This window comes from Semicossyphus pulcher, unplaced genomic scaffold (assembly GCF_022749685.1).
Source record: "Semicossyphus pulcher isolate SPU_LCO1_2020_fin unplaced genomic scaffold, fSemPul1.0.p SCAF_20, whole genome shotgun sequence".
NCBI lineage: Eukaryota > Metazoa > Chordata > Actinopteri > Labriformes > Labridae > Semicossyphus > Semicossyphus pulcher.
In genome coordinates this window covers 32,049-52,943 of record NW_027211694.1, presented here as the reverse complement: position 1 = coordinate 52,943, position 20,895 = coordinate 32,049, and the positions used below count along the sequence as shown (strand labels likewise).

The 20,895-nt window shown below is 41.6% G+C and overlaps 1 protein-coding gene across 1 annotated transcript; it reads left to right on the top strand.

Moving 5' to 3' along the window:
- The first annotated feature begins 1,992 nt into the window (after positions 1–1,992).
- tnpo3 (transportin 3) lies at positions 1,993–19,529 on the top strand. Its single transcript, XM_069671181.1, has 23 exons — positions 1,993–2,216; positions 5,538–5,738; positions 7,779–7,852; positions 8,047–8,203; positions 8,394–8,537; positions 8,662–8,837; positions 8,919–9,057; positions 9,308–9,454; positions 10,703–10,810; positions 11,027–11,118; positions 11,657–11,796; positions 11,895–12,086; positions 12,384–12,475; positions 12,597–12,673; positions 12,775–12,835; positions 13,126–13,266; positions 13,448–13,564; positions 14,334–14,428; positions 14,558–14,714; positions 14,888–15,055; positions 15,134–15,246; positions 16,378–16,460; positions 17,934–19,529. Exons 1-22 carry the CDS (start codon positions 2,097–2,099, stop codon positions 16,436–16,438), a joined length of 2,772 nt encoding a protein of 923 aa, XP_069527282.1. The 5' UTR covers positions 1,993–2,096; the 3' UTR covers positions 16,439–16,460; positions 17,934–19,529.
- Positions 19,530–20,895: the final 1,366 nt, after the last annotated feature.

Here is a 20,895-nt window from a genome sequence, read left to right as displayed (position 1 = left end):
AGGCTAGCATTGCTTCTTCAAGTAATTTCTGGAAACTGTGGGGAGCTAGAGTATACAACCAATCTGTGGACTCTCATATGATCAACCAATGGCTGTTAAGTGATACAATCAAGACACGCCTACTCATTTACATACGGATGAAGAAATACAGAAATAAATAAATAAGGAAATAAAGAAAAACAGATATAAATATAAACAGAAAAGAAGAAAGGGAAAAAATTAAATATAAAAATAAATGAATACAAAAATAAGGAATTTGTCAAATGAATAAAAACATTTAATTTATTTATTTTTATATTTCTGAATATATTTATTTATTTTTAAATTAACATGAACATTTTTTTGATTATTGAGGCTTTATTTCTACATTTCTGTCTTTATTATTTTATTTACTTATTTATTTATTTGAGATATTTATTTATTTTTGATTATGGCATGACGCTAACCTTTAAGGTTCATGTGGCCTCGACTGCTCGGTCCTGTCAGTTTGCCCTGTACAACATCAGGAAGATCAGGCAGGCCTTCCTGTATGCACATTCCAACCTCTGCAGATGATCCAGAACACAGCAACGTGAGTGCTGTTCCCTCCTGTCTCGATCGTTGCTTGTGTTACATTAACTTTGTTTCTGTCTGTTTGTTTTTGTTGGTCTTTGTTTTTCTTTGCTTCTTTTTGTTTCTGTCAACAGACAAGAAAAATCTTATAAAGTTAAATTGAAAATAACTGATCTTCAGAGTCGGGGCTGTATCATAACCAGACTGTGCGTTTTATGAAGCATGGGTATGATACGACCTCACTTTGGAGGTGATAACCTGCAGAAATATTTACTTCCACCACTGTTTCTTTTCAGTGGTTTTTCACAACTCCTCTAAAGATCTCAGTTTGAATAGAAAATTATATAATTAAATATATTTGAATTGTTTCTCAAGCATTTGGAGAACACTTTGACATGTTTCAGGTGTTAACATGTTTGTTTTTGCTTCTTTGTTGAGTTTGCGTTAGCGTTACAGAAAGTTCAGGTGAACAAGGGACCAGCATGCATCTGTAATATCATGCATCTGACATTAATTAAACCACCAGAGAGGTAAAAACTGTGGATGATAAACTTCTTTTGATTGAAAAGTTTGATGTTGATGTGAAATCCTGAATCTTGTGTCTTATACAATAAACTTTATCAAAAATATATTTTTGTCTTCTGCGCTGCTTCTCATTTTTTTCATTTTCCCTCCAGTGTTCAGAAAAGTTTCAGCCAAACCCCATTCAGGGAAGTTACTATTTTATGTTGCTTTCCTTCATTTTCAAATCTGGCTTCAAAACGTTGAGTCGTTATTATGTAAATCTGGTGATAAAAGACAACCTGTAACCTGTTAAACTACCACTGATGGTTTAAATGTTCCTGAAATATGTGTCTAAACATTTTCACTGATTCCGTTTCAGTCATAAATTAATTTAGGAGACATGAATTAAAAAAAAGACATGTTCATTAAGAATAACCTTTCGGCTTCTCAGAAACAAAAGTCTGTCATTGACTTCCACCTTTTCACCAGGCAGAAAACATTCATACACTCTGTTAAGCCTTTCATATTCAACACTAAGTGACTGATCTCAGTATGCTGCACATGATGAGGTCACATTTGCATACACCAACCTTTTTTTGTTGTTAGCATGTAAACCCCTTGGTCACTTATCTGGTTGTTGCTGAATATGAAATATTTTCTTTTTTGACTTGAATTTTCTGATTAACTTGGATGAAGTTTTGAATTATGTTTCGATGATCAGTATCATCATGTTGCTAATCACCAGCTGGTGCCTGTCTGCTTTTAAGACACATCCACAAAGGGAAGCTTTCTGTGTATTTCTCTGTGATATCAGTCAAATAAATGTTAAAATGTTTTTTTAATGGAGTTCTGCGTGAAGCGCTCCCATCATGACGGAGCGGAACTAATGTTCGTGTCCGTGTTTCCTTCCGGTAAGGGATCGTGGTAGCACGCGGGAAGCCTGTGCGAGATGGCGGTCGACAGTCAGACCGTTTAGGACCCTTCAGATCCACCGTGTTGGTAACTCTCTGCCTTATCGTATCCCACTTCTGACCCGAGCTATGGAAGGGGGGAAACCGAGTCTGACCCTGGTCTACCAGGCGGTTCAGGCCCTGTACCACGACCCGGACCCGGCCGGGAAGGAGCGTGCGTCGGTGTGGCTCGGAGAGCTCCAGAGATCGGTAAGAAAATGGGAGAGGCCGGGAGTACGGAGCGGGGGACCGGCAGGTTGGAGGACGGGGGTCCAGAGGGGGTACATGTGGTCTCACTGGAACTGGTTCTTTCATTAAAACGGGTTTATAAAATACGGCCGAACTGAACTGCGCAGTCTCAGAGGAACTGCAAGCTGCCGTTAGCAACAGGGCTAAGCTAAGCTAGCTAAATGAATGGATCAAAACACAAACTGTTCGCTATATGTTTAGCTTCGTCAGCAGTCTGTTGACAGTTAATAACGCATGGACTTCCGGGTGGTTTAGTGACGTTCATCTGTTCAAAGTAAAACTGATTTACTGTCAGACGGAGGTTCTGTGTTTGAGTCTCAAAGGATTTCAGCAGGCCCTCTCTGCTGCACTGAGCTAGCTCTGTTAGCATATTAGCATGGCTAACGTAACTGCTACAGTAAAGTTTCGGCTCTGACTTCACGTAACGAGTCAAACAGTTTACGTTTGTGGTCGCTGATTTATGTGTGTTAACGAGTAGAATAGCCCCAAACCAAACTCCGTTTAAACATTTCACATTTTTACCTTCAGGTGTTCTTGGAGGACAAGCACACAGTTAAAGCAGAGCAATCAGGGTATTTTTAACTTCGATACTGTGAGTCTGAGCTACCGGTGATCCGTACAGGTGAGAAAAGTGTGGGTGAAGGAATAATCACTTTAAACGGGTGTTACAGTCAGTGCTGTATGTCCAAGTGTGTCAAACTGACTCACCCTGTTTACATCGGGGCGTGGCACAAACCCAGACTAGGACTTGGGTTCAAGTTTTCAATGGTGCATCCACCTGCTCGCTCAGGTTCTGATACTGCAAGTTCTGCCCCCATCCCAGAGACTGCCCCCCAAGGTTTTGCCCTCCTCCCAGAGACTGCCCCCCCAGGTTTTGCCTTCCTTCCAGAGACTGGCCCCCCAGGTTCTGTGCCCCCCCCCCCCTAGAAACTGGTCCCCCAGGTTTTGTTCCTGATGTGACAGATTGTAAGTCATCTCATGAACCAGGTTAGACTGCATATCGGGATGGGCTCTTATTCTGAAGCCAGACTCTGTTTCTGTTTGCTGACTGTTAACAAGACTGTGCTGTACCTGCACAGGTGACCATGGTGACACTGTTCTGAATGAAAACACTCTGGTTGGTTCCTGAATTAATCTGTTGAATGATGCAGGATGAACGATCTTTATGTAAAGCAACTATATTTAAGATGTTACTTTATTTAAAACATAACTTTATTTAAGAAATAACTTTATTTAAAACGTAACTTTATTTAAGAAGTAACTTTATTTAAGAAGTAACTTTTTTTAAAACTGAACTTTATTTAAGAAGTAACTTTTTTTAAAACTGAACTTTATTTAAGAAGTAACTTTTTTTAAAACTGAACTTTATTTAAGATGTAACTTTATTTAAGAAGTAACTTTATTTAAGATGTAACTTTATTTAAAACTTAACTTTATTTAAGACGTAACTTTATTTAAAACTTAACTTTATTTAAAACTTAACTTTATTCAAAATGTAACTTTATGTAAGATGTAACTTTATTTAGGCCTAAAGCATAACTTTATTTAAGTTGCAACTTTATTCATAACATAACTTTATTTAAAAGGTGTATTTTGTTTAAGATGTAACTTTATTTAAAGCATAACTTTATTTAGGACCAGGGTTTCCATTAAAAAAAGTCCTCGTGTCCTGAATGTTAGGGACAAATGGGTGAAATTACGGTCAAATATTATCTGCATTGATTTAGCTTAAAAACAATTGATAGGCAGGCTGTATCAAGGGCGTGGAATTGGGTAGGGAAATTAGTGAATTGTCCCTACCAATAATTTTGTACAAAAGTTAATATGACACGTGTAACTGTTGCACTTTCAAACTGCGGAGGAGTTGTGTATATGAGACTCTGTGTCACTGTAAACAACACTACAGTTTATTTCATACACTTCACTAAACTGAAATGTATACAGTGGAACATGTGTCATGCTCAAATGACCACTTTCTGTGTACTGTCCATATGCATGTGTCTCTCTTTCCCTGAGGGAGTGCAGTTCGTTAACTAATATTAATTAATATTGCTGCCTGGATGTCTTTGGTTCCAGGTTGGGACATTTAAAATGTGTTAAGTATTTTTGTTTGGAAAATGAATGTTATTTTGACAATGCTGTTCGATTGTCAGAATGTTTTTTTTTTCCAATTTAGCGACTAAAATCCGTGGACGTAATGACGAGGTACATTAACTTTCTACTTAGCGGTCACAATAACATTTTAAAAATGGAGAAACTTATGCTCAGCGGGTCGGCAAAACTCAAACTAAAGAAAGGAAGAGATGCTAAAGATGGTGCTTTGATACATCAAATGTCCTTGATATCGACATTTTTCAACAAAAGCAAGTGGAAGGTGATCGTGATACTTTTAGCAGGGGGATGGTGCTACAGCGCTGCCTCCCGAGGACCTGGATTCTAATGCAGCCCTGGCTGTGTGTTGCTCCGTGCTATGGTATGACCACATTTTTGTGCTTGGTGAGGGTACAGTGTGAGTGTACTAGGCCTATATGTGTTTGTATAGGGCCCGTGGTAATGATAATCCGTCCATGCTCTCCACCTACTGCACAACTCCATGCATGATGGGAAAAGACTTGCTCTGGTTTGAATGAAGCACCGACTAGCTGAAAACAGTTTTGACCCCCCCCCCACAAGGAAGTGATGAGACGTCATTGTTATTCATCATTATTGATTAAACTTTGTTTGTGTCAGACAGACACCGAACAGTTAAATACACGGTTACGTGCTCACAATGTAATGCTTTACACATTCCTCATGAATGCCTTAATAGACGTATCTGCAATGGTGTTTATATCAAAATAACTATGAAAGCCCCTGAGTAAAATATGAGAAATTATTTGAAGAGGGACTTGGTATACAAACTCCTGTATCCAATTAAAATAATAATAATGAGAATAATAACAACAACAACAACAACTGAACTTTTCACATCAGTTTACAGTGAGCTGACGAGGCGAGGAGCAAGCTGGTGTCCGACTTTATGACTCCTCCATCGAATGCAATCGGTTACTCCACCCTGTTGTCGAGGCGAGCCGGCAGTCATCTCGAATGAGCCTGATCAGGTGTATTGACCCTGCCTACAGGGTGGGAGGGTGGTAGTTGACCCCGGGGCCGCCTCATCGAGGATTGTAGCCTCTGTACATGGGCCACGTGACTTAACCTCTGAGCTAAACCGGCGCCCCATTCTATATGCAACCTGCTCAGGTGTCACTAGGTGTGATGAAATCACTTCCTGTCTTTCAGATGTACGCGTGGGAGATCTCGGACCAGTTGCTGCAGCTCAAACAGGATGTGGAGTCATGTTATTTTGCTGCTCAGACAATGAAGATGAAGATCCAAACGTCCTTTTATGAGCTTCCACCTGAAACCCACAATGCACTGCGAGACTCGCTGCTGACCCACATCCAGAACCTCAAAGACCTGTCGCCCATCATCGTCACACAGGTAACATGTTCCTCCTGACCTTTAAGACAGCAGGATCCCAGAACCTGAACACCTGGCACCTTGTGCATTAATGACACATTTGCATCGATTTTAGATTCATGCTTTAACATTACATTCATGTTGTTTTCAGGAACATTTGTATTTGTAAGTTTAGATTGAGGTTGTAAGTTTAGATTGAGGTTGTAAGTTTAGATCTGTGTTGTAACTTTAGATTCATGTTGTAACTTCAGATTCATGTTTCACATCCTGACATGTGTCGACAGCTGATCTTCCTCTTTTTAACTTGACAAGTGTAGTGTGTGTAGTGTAAGTGTAAATAAACACAATCTGCTCTGAAGCTAAAACTTATCGATTGTATGTATTCACACAGTAATAAATAATGAATAAAAAGTATAAGTTTGAAGTCATAAAAGTTATCCATCCCAAAGAAATTGCACATTACCACATAAAAAACATTCATTTTGAATATTGAAGTGCATTCAAGGCGCTTTCCAGAGGGCAGCAGGTCAAACAGATGGTGTCCTGGGTGAGTACAGTCACTGATGATGGCTGAGACTCTGCTGAGGTAGCGGGAGTTAGCGTTTTCGTCCAGAGAGGGGAGAGGGCAGCCGATTATTTTCTGGGATGTGCTTACTAGCCTCTGCAGAGCCTTCTTGTCTGCTGCAGACCAGCCGGAGTGCCAGACAGTGATGCAGTACACCAGGATACTCCTGTTGGATGAGCGGTAGAACATCACCAGTAACTGTTTGTTCAGACGCTTATTTTCAGCAGTCTCAGGAAGTGTATACGCTGGTGAGCCTTTTTCACAGCAGCTGAAGTGTTAACAGACCAGGTGAGCTTGTCGAAATGTGAACCCCCAGAAATTTGAAGCTTTGAACCCGTTCCACAAATTCACCATTACTAAATAGCGTTGGGGGGTCCGTGCTGCGATTCCTGAAGTCAATGATGAGTTGTTTGTTTTTTTGTGTTTAGTGCCAGGTTGTTAGCTGAGGACCATCTTGCCAGTTTCAGGACCTCATCCCTGTATGCAGACTCATCCCCCCCCCCCGCAATATGAGCCCAACTACTGTAGTGTCATCCGCAAACTTTTTGATGCCGTTTGTCGGGTGGGCTGGTGTACAGCCATATGTGTACAGTGAGTACAGTCTCAGCACATAGCCCTGTGGTGAGCTGGTGCTGACCGTGATGTGGAGGAGAGATGGGGTCCCAGCTTGACAGTCTGTGGGCGGTTTGTTAGAAAGTCTTTAATCCAGGTGCAGGTATGAGTGGGGAGGCCAACGTCAGACAGCTTGCTGATCAGTATGGATGGGATGATTGTATTGAAACCAGAGCTGCATCCTCACATAGGTCCCGCTGTGCTCCAGGTGGCTGAGTGCCGAGTGGAGAGCTATGGCGATGGCATCCTCTGTAGATCTGCCCGGTCTGTAGGCAGACTGGTGCGGATCGACGGCTGAGGGGAGACTTGATTGGAGGTGTTTTAGTACCAGTCTCTCAAAGCATTTCATTATGATGGGTGTGAGTGCAACTGGCCTGTAATCATTTAGACTGTCAATGGTGGGTTTCTTGGGCACAGGGATGATGACTGTAGATGTAGCTGCCCTTGTGCTGAATGCCCTGCCATACCCGTCTTGGGTCACTGTTCGAGAAGCAGTCCTCAATTTTTTCCCTGTAAGCTCTTTTGGCAGCTGTGATGACTCTCACCAGGTCGGCCCTGGCAGCGCTGTACAGGGTCATGTCCCCCGTCCTGAACGCACTGTATAAAAACTTTCTTCAGTTGTTCAGATTCTGTAAAACTCTTCGAATCCATTGAGTTTAGTTCAGTTTGGTATAGATGAAACATTATTTCTGTTTGTACGAGTCTGTATTTAGAGTCTCTGTTGTTTAAACTCAGTAAAAGATTCAGAAACATAAAAACAATGATACAATGAGCTTTTCTATGGTTTCTGAATGAAATTAAACTTGTCTTGTTTCCAAACAGGATGAACATAAATAACTTTGAATAACTTGTTTTCAATTTCTTTTCTCTGTTGTGTCCGTCAGCTGGCTTTAGCCATCGCAGATCTCGCCCTTCAGATGGCCTCATGGAAAGGATGTGTTCACACGCTCATTGAAAAGTAAGAATTTAAACAGTTATTTGAACCTTAAAAGAATGACTGTGTGCACATTAAACATGTAACTGCGTCTTTAGCTCTGATGTCTGTTCAATCACCTTAATTAATTAGGGGGAAATGTTGAGTTTTCTGAATTCTGCCTGTGTTCTCTCCTCTTATGTTCTGACTCACCTGTCCATGTCACTGCCTCCTCGTAGGTACAACAATGACATCAGCTCCATGCCCTTCCTGGTAGAGATTCTCACTGTGCTGCCCGAAGAAGTTCACAGTCGATCTCTTAGAATCGGAGCCAATCGAAGGACAGAAATCATCGAAGATCTTGCTTATTACTCCAGCACCGTAGTCACTCTGCTGGTCAGCTTATAACTATGATACAGATACAGCCCTGTTTATTTTACTGTTATCTCTCTGTTTATAACCCTTCAATTATATATAATATTCAGAGACAATGAGACCACCCTGATTATCGTCACGACTGTTTCTAAATTCTATATGTATGTTTTATTTTTGGGTCTTCATGCTGTTTGTGTTTCTTTCATGTCAGACGACGTGTGTGGAGAAGACGGGGAACGATGAGAAGATGTTCATCAAGGTGTTTCGATGTTTGGGCAGCTGGTTCAACCTGGGAGTCCTGGACAGTAACTTCATGGCCAGTAACCAGCTGCTCATGGTCCTCTTCCAAGTCCTGGTGAGGTTCAAACTTCAGTGTATAAACTGGTCTGATTGGTTTTAAGGGATGTCTGCATCCTTTCTGTACAGGACAGGAAGTACTGCACAGTAGAAACTATCACCGCTTCCGTGTGTCTCCACAGCAGAGGGATGAAACGTCCACAAACCTCCACGAGGCAGCGTCGGACTGTGTCTGCTCGGCTCTGTACGCCATCGAGAATGTGGACACACACATGCCGTTAGCGCTGCAGCTGTTCCAGGGCGTCCTGACGCTGGAGACAGCGTATCACATGTCCGTGGCCCGAGAAGACCTGGACAAGTGAGGACACAGACACTGGTTCTGATTCTGTTGTTTATTCTGCATTCAGTGTTTTCAGTCAAATTTAATTTCTGTCCTCAGAGTCCTAAACTACTGCCGGATCTTCACCGAACTCTGTGAGACGTTTCTAGAAACCACAGTCAGGAGCCCCGGACAGGGCATGGGAGACCTGAGGACCCTGGAGCTGCTGCTGATCTGTGCAGGACACCCACAGTACGAGGTACGAATATATCCACAACACCTGTAACTTTATACCAGTACGAGGTACGAGGTACGAAAATATCCACAACACCTGTAACTTTATACCGGTACGAGGTACGAAAATATCCACAACACCTGTTATTGGTGTCTGAGGTTCTGACTTTGCAGATCTTTTGTGTTTGGTCTCCGTGAGATTTCCTCTTTGGTCTTGTATTAATTTGTTTATTTTCTGTGTTCTGGTCTCTCTGTCTGGTCTTGTTTGGATCCAGGTTGTGGAGATCTCCTTTAACTTCTGGTACCGTCTTGGAGAACATCTTTATAAAATAAACGATGCAGCTCTTCACACCATCTTCAGACCGTACATCCAGAGACTTCTGCACTGTTTGGCCCGACACTGTCAGCTTGATCCAGACCACGTGAGTCACCTGATCCAGACTACACAGAACCTCCTGTCATTGAGGATACCCTTCAGATTTAATGCAACAGTCTGCTTTAAAAATTGGAGTAAAACCTGGTTTAAGGGGGGTTTAGGTCTGGTTTAAACCTGGTTTAAAACTTGCCGGTCTTTGTGTCATTCGGAAACTTTGCCTCAGACAAACTGGGTTTTACATGTGGAGAACAAAGTTTGATTCTGGACCATCAGTATTTAAAATCTTTGTTACACGTTATAAGGAACACAAAATGAATGAACATAATTATGCTGATGATACACAGATGAAAAGAGAGGAAACAATTTTAGTTGTGTAGGATTAGGGCTATCATAGAAACATATATCAATGATCTCATCCGATCAGCCTTCTACCATCAAGAAAACATTTCAAAATAAATGTAAAGCAGGGTTAGGGTTAGCACTGTAGCCAACGGGTGCACAACATCAGCCGTCGATCAACATATACTCTTGTCTAGATGCATACTGGATTCTGATTGGCTGCAGGGTGTCCATTGATTTTTAATGGACACTTTCTGAGTAGTTCAGGTGAAACTGTCTGTTCATTGTTCTAAATTAATGCTCTCCTATAGATCAGCCTGTTTATAAAACAAGTAACCATTGCAACAGGGACGCAGTCAAAGCCTCTATTTATAATTTTAATTATTCATATTAATAATAATAATAATAATACATTTTATTTGTGTAGCGCTTTTCATGGTACTCAAAGTCACTTTACATAATTAAAAACAACTAAAGAAACAAAATAAGAACAGAAAAAGAAACACAATAAGAGGAACTATGAGGAAAAAAGGAGGCAGCTATGGAGAAAGCTCTGTCACCCCAGGTTTGCTGCTTGGTTCTGTGCGGCGGAGAGAGGAGGTTTGCATCAGAGGAGCGGAGGCAATTAAGCCTCTATTTATAATTAATGCTGCTAACAAACTGTCTAACATCTAATTAAAACAATTAGGGACTTCAACATTTCTTTAACCCCTTTGTAGGATATTAAAACTTTGATAACTGAGATGCATTGACTTAAAAGTGTACCGTTACCGTTGTTTGGCTAGCAAACTGTTCTCTTTCTGGTTGGTATACTTTAAGCCTTTTGGTTGGCATACTGTTAACTTCATGGCTAGCATAAAATCTGTTCTATTTACTGGAGTGGTGACCAAGCTTTCCATGGCAAGTCTTTCTGAAATCACCCGGACCTTCACAATAAAGTGTCTTTATTTGTCAGGAGGGAATCCCAGAGGACACAGACGACTTCGGAGAGTTCAGGATGAGAGTCTCCGACCTCGTTAAAGACGTCATTTTTCTTGTTGGGTCCATGGAGTGTTTCTCTCAGGTAACTTTAATCTCAGGTAACTTTGATCTCTCGACTAACTTTGATCTCTCAGGTAGCTTTGGTGATCTTTTACCTTAAAGAACATTCTGTTTGTTCTCAGTTATATTCTACCTTTAAAGAACATTCTGTTTGTTCTCCGTTATATTCTACCTTAAAGAACATCCTGTTTGTTCTCAGTTATATTCTACATTTAAAGAACGTTCTGTTTGTTCTTAGTTATATTCTACGCTGAAAGAAGGGAACCCCTCGTGGGAGGTGACAGAGGCGGTTCTTTTCATCATGGCTGCCATTGCAAAGAGTGTTGATCCGTGAGTATCGGAAGTCACTTCTCAGTACTATGTTTCCTCCTACAGAACAGGGAGAAGATGTAGAGGGAACCACAAAAACACATTGAGGAACCACAGAAACCTAATAAGGGAACATACTGAGGAACCACAGAAACATACTAAGGGAACATATGTAGGAACCACAGAAACCTAATGAGGGAACATACTGAGGAACCACAGAAACCTAATGAGGGAACATACTGAGGAACCACAGAAACATACTAAGGGAACATACTGAGGAACCACAGAAACCTAATAAGGGAACATACTGAGGAACCACAGAAACATACTAAGGGAACATATTCAGGGGAACCACAGAAACATACTAAGGGAACATACTGAGGAACCACAGAAACCTAATAAGGGAACATACTGAGGAACCACAGAAACATACTAAGGGAACATATTCAGGGGAACCACTGAACATACAGAGGGAACTGTGGAACATATCTAGGGAACATCAGAACCATCACTCAGTATAAAGTCAGTGAAACAGATTCATTTTGTGGTTTTCTTGCAGGGAGAACAACCCCACGCTCTCTGAGGTTCTACAGCAGGTGGTTCTACTTCCTGAAAGCGTCCACATGGCAGTCCGTTATACGAGCATAGAGCTGGTAGGAGAGATGAGCGAGGTCGTGGATAGAAACCCGCGGTTCCTTGGTAAGGGTTCATGATAGCTCTAACCCTGATTTCAAAAATAAGAGCCTCAGCTGGTTGTGGTTCAGACTGTAGATTTCATGGTTACCTCTTCCTGTCAGACTCGGTGTTGAACTACCTGATGAAAGGTCTCAGAGAGAAACCTCTGGCGTCAGCAGCAGCGAAGGCGATCCACAACATATGCTCCGTGTGCAGAGATCACATGGCTCAACACTTCCAGGGTCTGCTGGACATCGCTCGTTCCCTTGACTCCTTTGCCCTGTCCACCGAGGCTGCCGTGGGTCTGCTCAAGGGTACGTGTACACCTGTAGGACACCTGTAGGACACCTGTAGGACACCTTTATTCCTGAAATAGACCTGTACTATACCTCAGCTCAGATTGTTTATCTACCTGTGCACGTACATCTCAGATTGCTTATATACCTGAACAGGTACGGCTCAGACTGTTTATTTACTTTTACAGGAATGGCTCAGATTGTTTATCTACCTGTACGATTCGGTTCAGATTGTTTATCTACCTGTGTAGGTACGGTTCAGATTGTTTATCTACCTGTGTAGGTACGGTTCAGATTGTTTATCTACCTGTGTAGGTACGGCTCTGGTCCTGGCTCGTCTTCCTCTGGAGAAGATTGCAGAGTGTCTCAGTGACCTGTGTGCAGTTCAGGTGTTGGCTCTAAAAAAGGTGAATTTAATTAAGTCAGATTTCATGTTTGAAGTTTGAACTTGTTTTTTCACGACACCATGAGCAGATATATATGATCTACATGTGTATATATATTATTATTATTGTTGTTTTCTCTCAGCTTCTGGCCGAAGAATCGACAAACGGAAAATCAGCTGATCCCACTGTATGGCTCGACAGACTGGCTGTTATCTTCAGGTGAGTTTACCTGCATATTTACCTGTATTCAAATGTTAAACATTTATTTTAACAAGGAAGCAGCTGACAGACGTTGAAACTGTTTTTTATTTTTTCTGCAGACACACAAACCCCATCGTAGAGAACGGACAGACACACCCCTGTCAGAAAGTCATACAGGAGGTAAAACACCTGAACTCACCTGAGATTTACCTAGAAGAGGGATTTTTATCAATGATCTACCTGTAGATCTGATATTTTATCAAGCATATCTGTATCATGTGGCTCACAGGTAGATCTGATGCAAAGCTGCACCTTACCTGTGTGATTACACCTGCAAAAGTATTGTCCTGTGTCTTACCTGTTTCATGGTCCCAGTCATGTGATGTTTTAGTATGTATCTGTGATTCATGACTGACCAGTGGATCTGATGTTTTTGTGTATCTTACCTGTGTCGTGTGACTCACCTGTAGATCTGGCCTGTGCTGTCGGAGACTCTGAACACTCATCAGGCTGATAACAGGATCGTGGAGCGATGCTGTCGCTGTCTCAGGTTCGCTGTACGATGTGTTGGGAAAGGCTCCGCCTCCCTGCTGCAGCCACTCGTCACTCAGGTGAGACTCACCTGAACCTGTGTGTTGTTGCATTTCAGAACTGAGGTTGATCAGTGATAGTCTTATGGATCAGTCTCACCTCCTTTTTTAATTCAGTTGATAAATACCCTTGAAGCTACAATGTATCTACCTTTTCACCTGTTTGAATACACCTGTTCATGTAACTTGCTGTTTTCATCAGATGGTGAGTGTGTACCAGGTGTATCCACACTCCTGCTTCTTGTACCTGGGCAGCATCCTGGTGGACGAGTATGGCATGGAGGAGGGCTGCAGGCAGGGCCTGCTTGACATGTTACAGGTAAACACACAAACAATCAATCAATCAATCAAATTTTATTTGTATAGCGCCAAATCATAACCAGAGTTATCTCGAGACACTTTACAGAAAGAGCAGGTCTAGACCGACTCTTTGTTAAGTTATTTAAAGAGAGGCCCAACATGAATCACCATGAGTAGCTCTTAGCAACATTCAGCACATTGGCAGAAAAACTTCCTTTAACAGGCAGAAACCTCGAGCAGAACCAGACTCATGTTGAACAGCCATCTGAAGAGACTGGACGGGCTGAACATGGGATAGAAGGAGATGCAGGATAGAGACAGGCAGAGAGAGCAACAACAACATGTGTTCTTGTTACCACAACAACATATGTCCTTGTTACAGCAACAACAGACACATACTGATGGTTACAATGCCAATAATAGTGGTAGACTAGTGTGAAGATTAGCAAAAAAACAAATAAATAACTTAGCGAGAGAAGCAGAGTAATGAGAAAGGCTGAGGTAATCGTAACTGTAACAGTTGAAGTTACACACACACACACACACCTGTTTGCCAGGTAAACAAAGACACACCTGTCCGCCATGTACACCAACACACACACACACACACACACACACAAAAATACACTTGTCTGCCAGGTAACAAACACACATCTTGAATGTGAGGATGAAGGCTAGGATTATAATGATGATGATAACGAAGGTGATGAAAATGATGAAGTTGATGATGATGGTGATGATGGTGATGATGATGATGATGACGAAGGTGACCTCCTCCTCTTCCTCAGGCTCTGTGTATGCCGACCTTCCAGTTGCTGGAGCAGCAGAATGGTCTAAGGAATCATCCGGACACTGTGGACGACCTGTTCAGGCTGGCCACCAGGTGAGCTTGAAGGTTCACCTGAATACTTTCAGAGAGATGTCTACCTGTTCATCTAACTGTATGTCACATGTATGTTTACCTGTATTTCTACCTGTATATCAACCTTTGAACACCTGTATGTGTTATCAGGTTTGTCCAGAGGAGTCCGGTCACCTTGCTCAGCAGCAGCGTCATCGTTCACATCATCCAGTGTGCCATCGCTGCTTCCTCATTGGACCATCGAGATGCAAACTGCAGCGTCATGAAGTTTGTGAGAGACCTGATCCACACGGGCGTCGCCAACGACGTGAGTCGGGACATTTAAATAACAACTTGAAGAATAAAGTTTAAGAACGTTAAGATATAAAACCTAGTTTTTTTCTACAGCACAAGGAAACTGAGGTGAGGCAGAAAATAAAGATAAAAACTCAACGTTTAAACAGGTGACCTGTAGAACTTAAATTAAGTTTGTGTCTTTAGCACGAGGAGGACTTTGAGGTGAGGAAGCAGCTGATTGGTCAGGCCATGGAGCAGCACGGCCAGCAGCTCGTCACTCAGCTGATGCACTCCTGTTGTTTCTGTCTGCCGCCATACACACTGCCAGACGTCGCAGAGGTGCTGTGGGAGGTCATGGTGTTCGACAGACCTGTGAGTACGAACACAAACACCTGTTCAGTTGAGTCACCTGTTGCTCTCCGATTCTGATGTCATATTTGTTTGTTTCAGACGTTCTGTCGCTGGTTAGAGAATGCTCTCAAAGGTTTACCGAAGGAGACGAGCGGAGGAGCCGTGACGGTGACGCACAAACAGCTGACCGACTTCCACAAACAGGTCACCAGGTGAGAACAGGGTTAGGGTTAGAACACCGGCAACATGAGCCATTTATCTAAACTTTTACTTTCACTTTATAGAAAAATGTAATGTAGTTAAAATCAGCTCCACATTTAAGCACAAGTGATGTATGCAGTAATGCTTTCATAATAATCCACTGATATTAAACATATTATTTTGAAATAGGCCATCCTGCACAATGAGTAGATTACCTTAAGTTATGGTACTGTAAGAATATTCTGATTAGTCATTTTAACACTTAAGTTTGTATTGCAGGGCTTTTGATTGTAATGGAGTATTTATACGCTTTATTAGTCTTTTTCTTGAGTACTTATTTCGTCACTGCAACAAAATAAACTCTTCATTAGTGCAGCTCATTAATCCACTGCACTATTAAACTTGCAGTAGCTCTGATCAAGCACTCATAGCTCTCTCCTTCCTCGCTAATCTGACAGTCATTTACAAGCTCCTCCGTTCTGCTAGTGACCACACTGTAGCTGAGCTGTGAGTGATAGCCTCTGCTGTCTGCTGCTAGGTGTCTCAGGTGTTTAGCTTCTCCTCTGCATCCTGTAGTGACAACGGTACATGTTAATGTTGTAGTTTAGATGCAGTGATGGCGAGGTTAAGTGAATTGGAAATGCGTCTACACAACACGGAAACTCAATAATAAGCTGCCGTTGCAAAACAAAACTTCGTCAACAACTTGGAGTATGTTTTGTAGTGATGGGAGCACCCGCCCCGGGCAACCCAAGCCTTATTTTAGTCGCCAGATTCGCCTTTGGTGGGTGTTAATTTTGGACCCTGTGTGGAGCTGATCGATGCATTCAGGGACGCGTTGAGCAGCTTGATGCGTTTAGGGAGGAGTGAAGCAGATTGATGCATTCAGGGACAAGTTGAGAAGATTGAGGTGTTCAGGGACCACGCTACAGTCGGGTTACAGTCCTGATTTTACCTGAACAGGCGTAAAAAAAAAAATGTACACCTGTGCACATTCATCAGGTTTTTACCTGGAAAATAAAGACAATGGATGGACAACAGTTTGAAACTTAAGAATTTTCTCACATCGATCAAAGAGCAACAACATAAACAACTGCCTGTAACCATGGTAACAACAGTTTGTTTCTTTTTCCTGTATTCAGTGCTGAAGAGTGTAAACAGGTGTGCTGGGCGGTCAGAGAGTTCACCAGACTGTTCCGATAGCTGCAACAACATACACCACCAGGTAACTACACACAACACCAGGTAACTACACACACAACATACACCACCAGGTAACTACATACACAACACCAGGTAACTACACACACAACATACACCACCAGGTAACTACACACACAACACCAGGTAACTACACACACACCACCAGGTAACTACACACACAACACACACCACCAGGTAACTACACACACAACACACACACACCACCAGGTAACTACACACACACAACACACACCACCAGGTAACTACACACACAACACACACACACCACCAGGTAACTACACACACACCACCAGGTAACTACACACACAACACACACCACCAGGTACCTACACACACCACCAGGTAACTACACACACAACACCAGGTAACTACACACACAACAAAAAAGGAAGTTTTTCTGCCAATGTGCCGAATTGCTAAGTGCTACTCATGTTGGATTGATGTTGGGCCTCTCTTTAAATAACAGAACAAAGAGTCGGTCTAGACCTGCTCTTTCTGTAAAGTGTCTCGAGATAACTCTGGTTATGATTTGGCGCTATACAAATAAAATTTGATTGATTGATTGACAACACTAGGTAACTACACACACAACACCAGGTAACTACACACACAAGACCAGGTAACTACACACACAACACACACCACCAGGTAACTACACACACAAGACCAGGTAACTACACACACAACACACACCACCAGGTAACTACACACACAACACACACCACCAGGTAACTACACACACACCACCAGGAAACTACACACACAACACACACCACCAGGAAACTACACACACAACACACACCACCAGGTAACTACACACACCACCAGGCAACTACAGTGAGTCTTGTATCTTAAAAGATAAAAGGTCAAATGAGATCGACCCCTCGCAGGGTAAATTCACTTGTTACAGCAGCTTTGAAGTGTATGAAGTCAGAAAGATATTGAGTCTGCTGAATAATGTTCACAAGTTTCACAGCCTGCATTTGTATTTCATGTTTTGTGTGCTTGTGAGAAAAATTTGCATGCAAGTATCTAAATTTGTGAATGCGTAAAACCAGTTTGTCCTCACATTCAAGTTTGTGAATTTGTAAGTTGTCAGTTTTGCAGCTGTAGAAATATTTTGTGCTGACAGAAAATATTTACAAATGTGTAAAGATTTTGTAGCTGGAGCAACTTGTGGACTTTGAGATTTCACAAAGTCTTTTCCAGAGTTTACAAGTTACAGACAGCAACATTTCCTACCAGCATATGCAAACCTGAAGTTACAAGCTTCAAGCATGAATTTTGACCATTTCTTGACGCCTCAGATAACCAGCCAATCAGCTCGCCTTCATGTTGTCCACTGAACCATCCATGAACTCTGAGAATCTTCTGTTCCTTTTATTTTGACATTGAGTGAATAATTAATTTTTACATTTAAACACAGGTTAGTTGGTTGGTCAGTTTTAACACTAACTAGTTGTGTTTTTTTCAGGTTAAATCTTTTGTTGACGAACTTTCAGAGGTGACGGCAAAAAGCTGCGAGTGCCGACGAGGATCCAAAGGGACGAGATGAAGATGAAGATGGAGGAGGGACTTTGAATGTGAAACAAGAAGCATCACTCTGATTGACAGAGTGAACACTGATTGGACAGACTGAGTCCTCTACCCCGACCCCTGACCTCACCTGCAGCAGCTGTCAGGTGGGCGTGGTCGGGTCCAGCAGGTGGGCGGGTCAGAACTTCACTAAGTGAACGATGCGGATCAGTCCTGTTGGATCTTCATCAATCGTAGGACGTGCCTGGTCAACAGTTTTTAAGAGATTTATTTTTGGGACTTTGGTCGTGATGTTTTTTGTCCGTGCCATAAAAGAGCCAAAAGATTTCCCATGATGCTCTTTGCTGAGTGGCTGCCTGTGCAGGCTGAATGCTGGAGGATTTGGCGTCACCTTTGACCTTTTTAACTTTGGTTGAATTTTAGTTGTTTTTCCACAAAGTGAGATCGAGTGAACTCTGAGTGAGGAGACGGAGAGACTGACACCATGACATCATCGGTGATGTAGCCTTGTTGTAAACAATAAAAAAAACAACTGAAACAACAATTATGTCTGGGTTAGTGTTTAAATCGTCTATTTTTTGTAAGTGCTGCATGAGGATGTATGTTATTCACAAGTTGGAAACTGTATTTGTGGTGAAGAAGTTGGTCCTCCAGGTCAATAGGGGGCAGTTATGAGTCAACATTCAATTTGGAAGGCGGAAGTTTAATTTGGAAGTGGACCACAGGAGGCGAGTCGTGTTGTTACTTTATTAAAAGTAGTGTCTGACTTGTAGGAGACGTCGTCAGTCGTGGACCTCAGGGTCATTGGGTGTTTCAGACATTATCTTGAAACACCCTCAAACCAGGAGGCCCTCCCCTCCTAAAGGTTGATTAAGTCCCATGGTGTAACCCGTAGCCAACTTAAGTTATTTAATAAAGTATATTTCAAGTTTGTTTTTACATCCCTCACAGGAGTTTTCATGAGGGTTGTGTGTGGAGAGAGGTCAAAGCTACATCCTGTGTCCCAAACACTGCACGACGGGGGGGGAATGGTAAGGAGACCTAACCCTGGAGACGTCTTCATGGGCTGGTCCTTATGTTGCCTGCTTGACATCTCTTCCTCAGGTAAGAAAGGACAGAGGTGTTGACCATTTGCGGGTGTGTTGCGTGATGTCCAAAGAAAAACAATAACAAATAGATGAAAAAGCAAAGAGGATCTGCTGCTTTATCGTACATCTTCGCAGTTTTATTTCAGTACGTGACAAAAACAAACAAGCATTTATACCTTCTCTAAAGGTTTATATACACACTGCAGTTAAAAAAAACATTAACGTCAGTACAATTAAAATATATTGTGTGCAGATAAAGAAATGCGGTTGTGGGGTCTCTTATTCTCAATATGAGTCAAACTCACATTAATTGTATGACTGATTGAGGGTCTGTTTGGTTAAGTAGGAGTCTGCTAGGAAACAGGAAGAACAAGGATCACAGCGAGGCACAGCAGGTGGGTTAACTGCAGTTTGTGATAAAGGGACTCCTAGTGAATGAATAAAAGTGGCCCAAAGCAAGTGCTTAAATTAAGCTGTATTTCTATGATTATAGCTGATTATTTTGTATTAAGCTATGCAGCCAGTACTTTGAATACATGGTCCTTAAATTTATAACTGTCATAATTATATTATGTTCAGATCCATTGAAATCTAACCAGTCCTTTTCTAGGGTTTTACTTTCATACACATTTTTCATTGTATTCTTCAAACCTGTGCCAGTATTGCCATGACGTGGGCATTATATTTCAATTTAAGTGGTATTAAAAGGTCTTAAAAAGGCTCACATTTAACTTGGTGAATCTCGAGGGTACCCTGTAATTACTAATGTTCATGACTACACAGTTATAAAAAAATGATCATAAGGAGTCTTTCTTTTTGTTATCTCTCTGTTCTTGACCATGTTGAAGATGATGAGATGTTTTCTGTTGCTGCTGTGGAGCAACCTGACATTTCTTCTACCATTGCTTTTATCTCCATCTTAATGGCTGTACTACTCATTTACCTGTAAACGGAAATATAAGATTAAAGTTGTTCAAACATCAATCCTGATCAGTGTTTACCATGTAAAGTCCTTTATTGACATAATTTATTCATGAGCATAAAAATTCAGACATTAGCACTTATAAACAATTCAAACAGCTAAATTTTAAATTGGAAGGTAATCTGCTATAAAACTTAAATTAATAGCCGGGGCTGTTGATTTCTTTAATCTATAAACTCACCTTGCCTTTATTAGGGCCAGGTATCTATACGAGATGGGACTTTAATTATTATTGTGCAAAAGTCGTTGACAGCAAAGATGGAAAAACTATAAAAATGTTGATAAAACAAGGCTTTCGACTAACATATCTATTGTAAATCACTAATTTGATCCTGTTCTGCATGAGAGAGTGAGGGGGGGTGCGGTGTGAATAATGACTTAGGACTGCCACGCAGACATGTAAGGCAAGGCAGGTTTATTTCTATAGCACATTTCAGCAACAAGACAATTCAAAGTGCTTTACACAGAACAACAAAAGCAAGACATTAAAAAGCAAAGTGAAGATAAAATAAAAACGGCTAAAACAGAAGACAAAATATAAAAAACGAGTAAAAGTCAGAGTTTAAGCTACTGTGCAGATATAAATAATTACAACAGTTATTAAATTAAATGTATTAAAATAGTTTAATAAAAAGCAGCTGTGAACAGGTGAGTCTTCAGGCTTGATTTAAAAGGAGTAAGTGTTTCAGCAGACCTGCACGTTTGTGGGAGTTTGTTCCAGATATACGGAGCATAGAAACTGAACACTGCTGCTCCATGTTTGGTTCTGACTCTGGGGACAGAAAGCACACCTGTCCCTGACGACCTGAGGGGTTTGGATGGTTCGTACT

What these genes read in the sequence shown, in the direction of transcription:
- tnpo3 (XM_069671181.1), top strand. Translation starts at nt 2,097, where the DNA reads ATGGAAGGGGGGAAACCGAGTCTGACCCTGGTCTACCAGGCGGTTCAG. An exon ending in TGGTCCTCTTCCAAGTCCTG is followed by an intron (nt 8,538 to 8,661) that starts GTGAGGTTCAAA and finishes GTGTCTCCACAG; the next exon opens with CAGAGGGATGAAACGTCCAC. An exon ending in TCATGGTGTTCGACAGACCT is followed by an intron (nt 15,056 to 15,133) that starts GTGAGTACGAAC and finishes TGTTTGTTTCAG; the next exon opens with ACGTTCTGTCGCTGGTTAGA.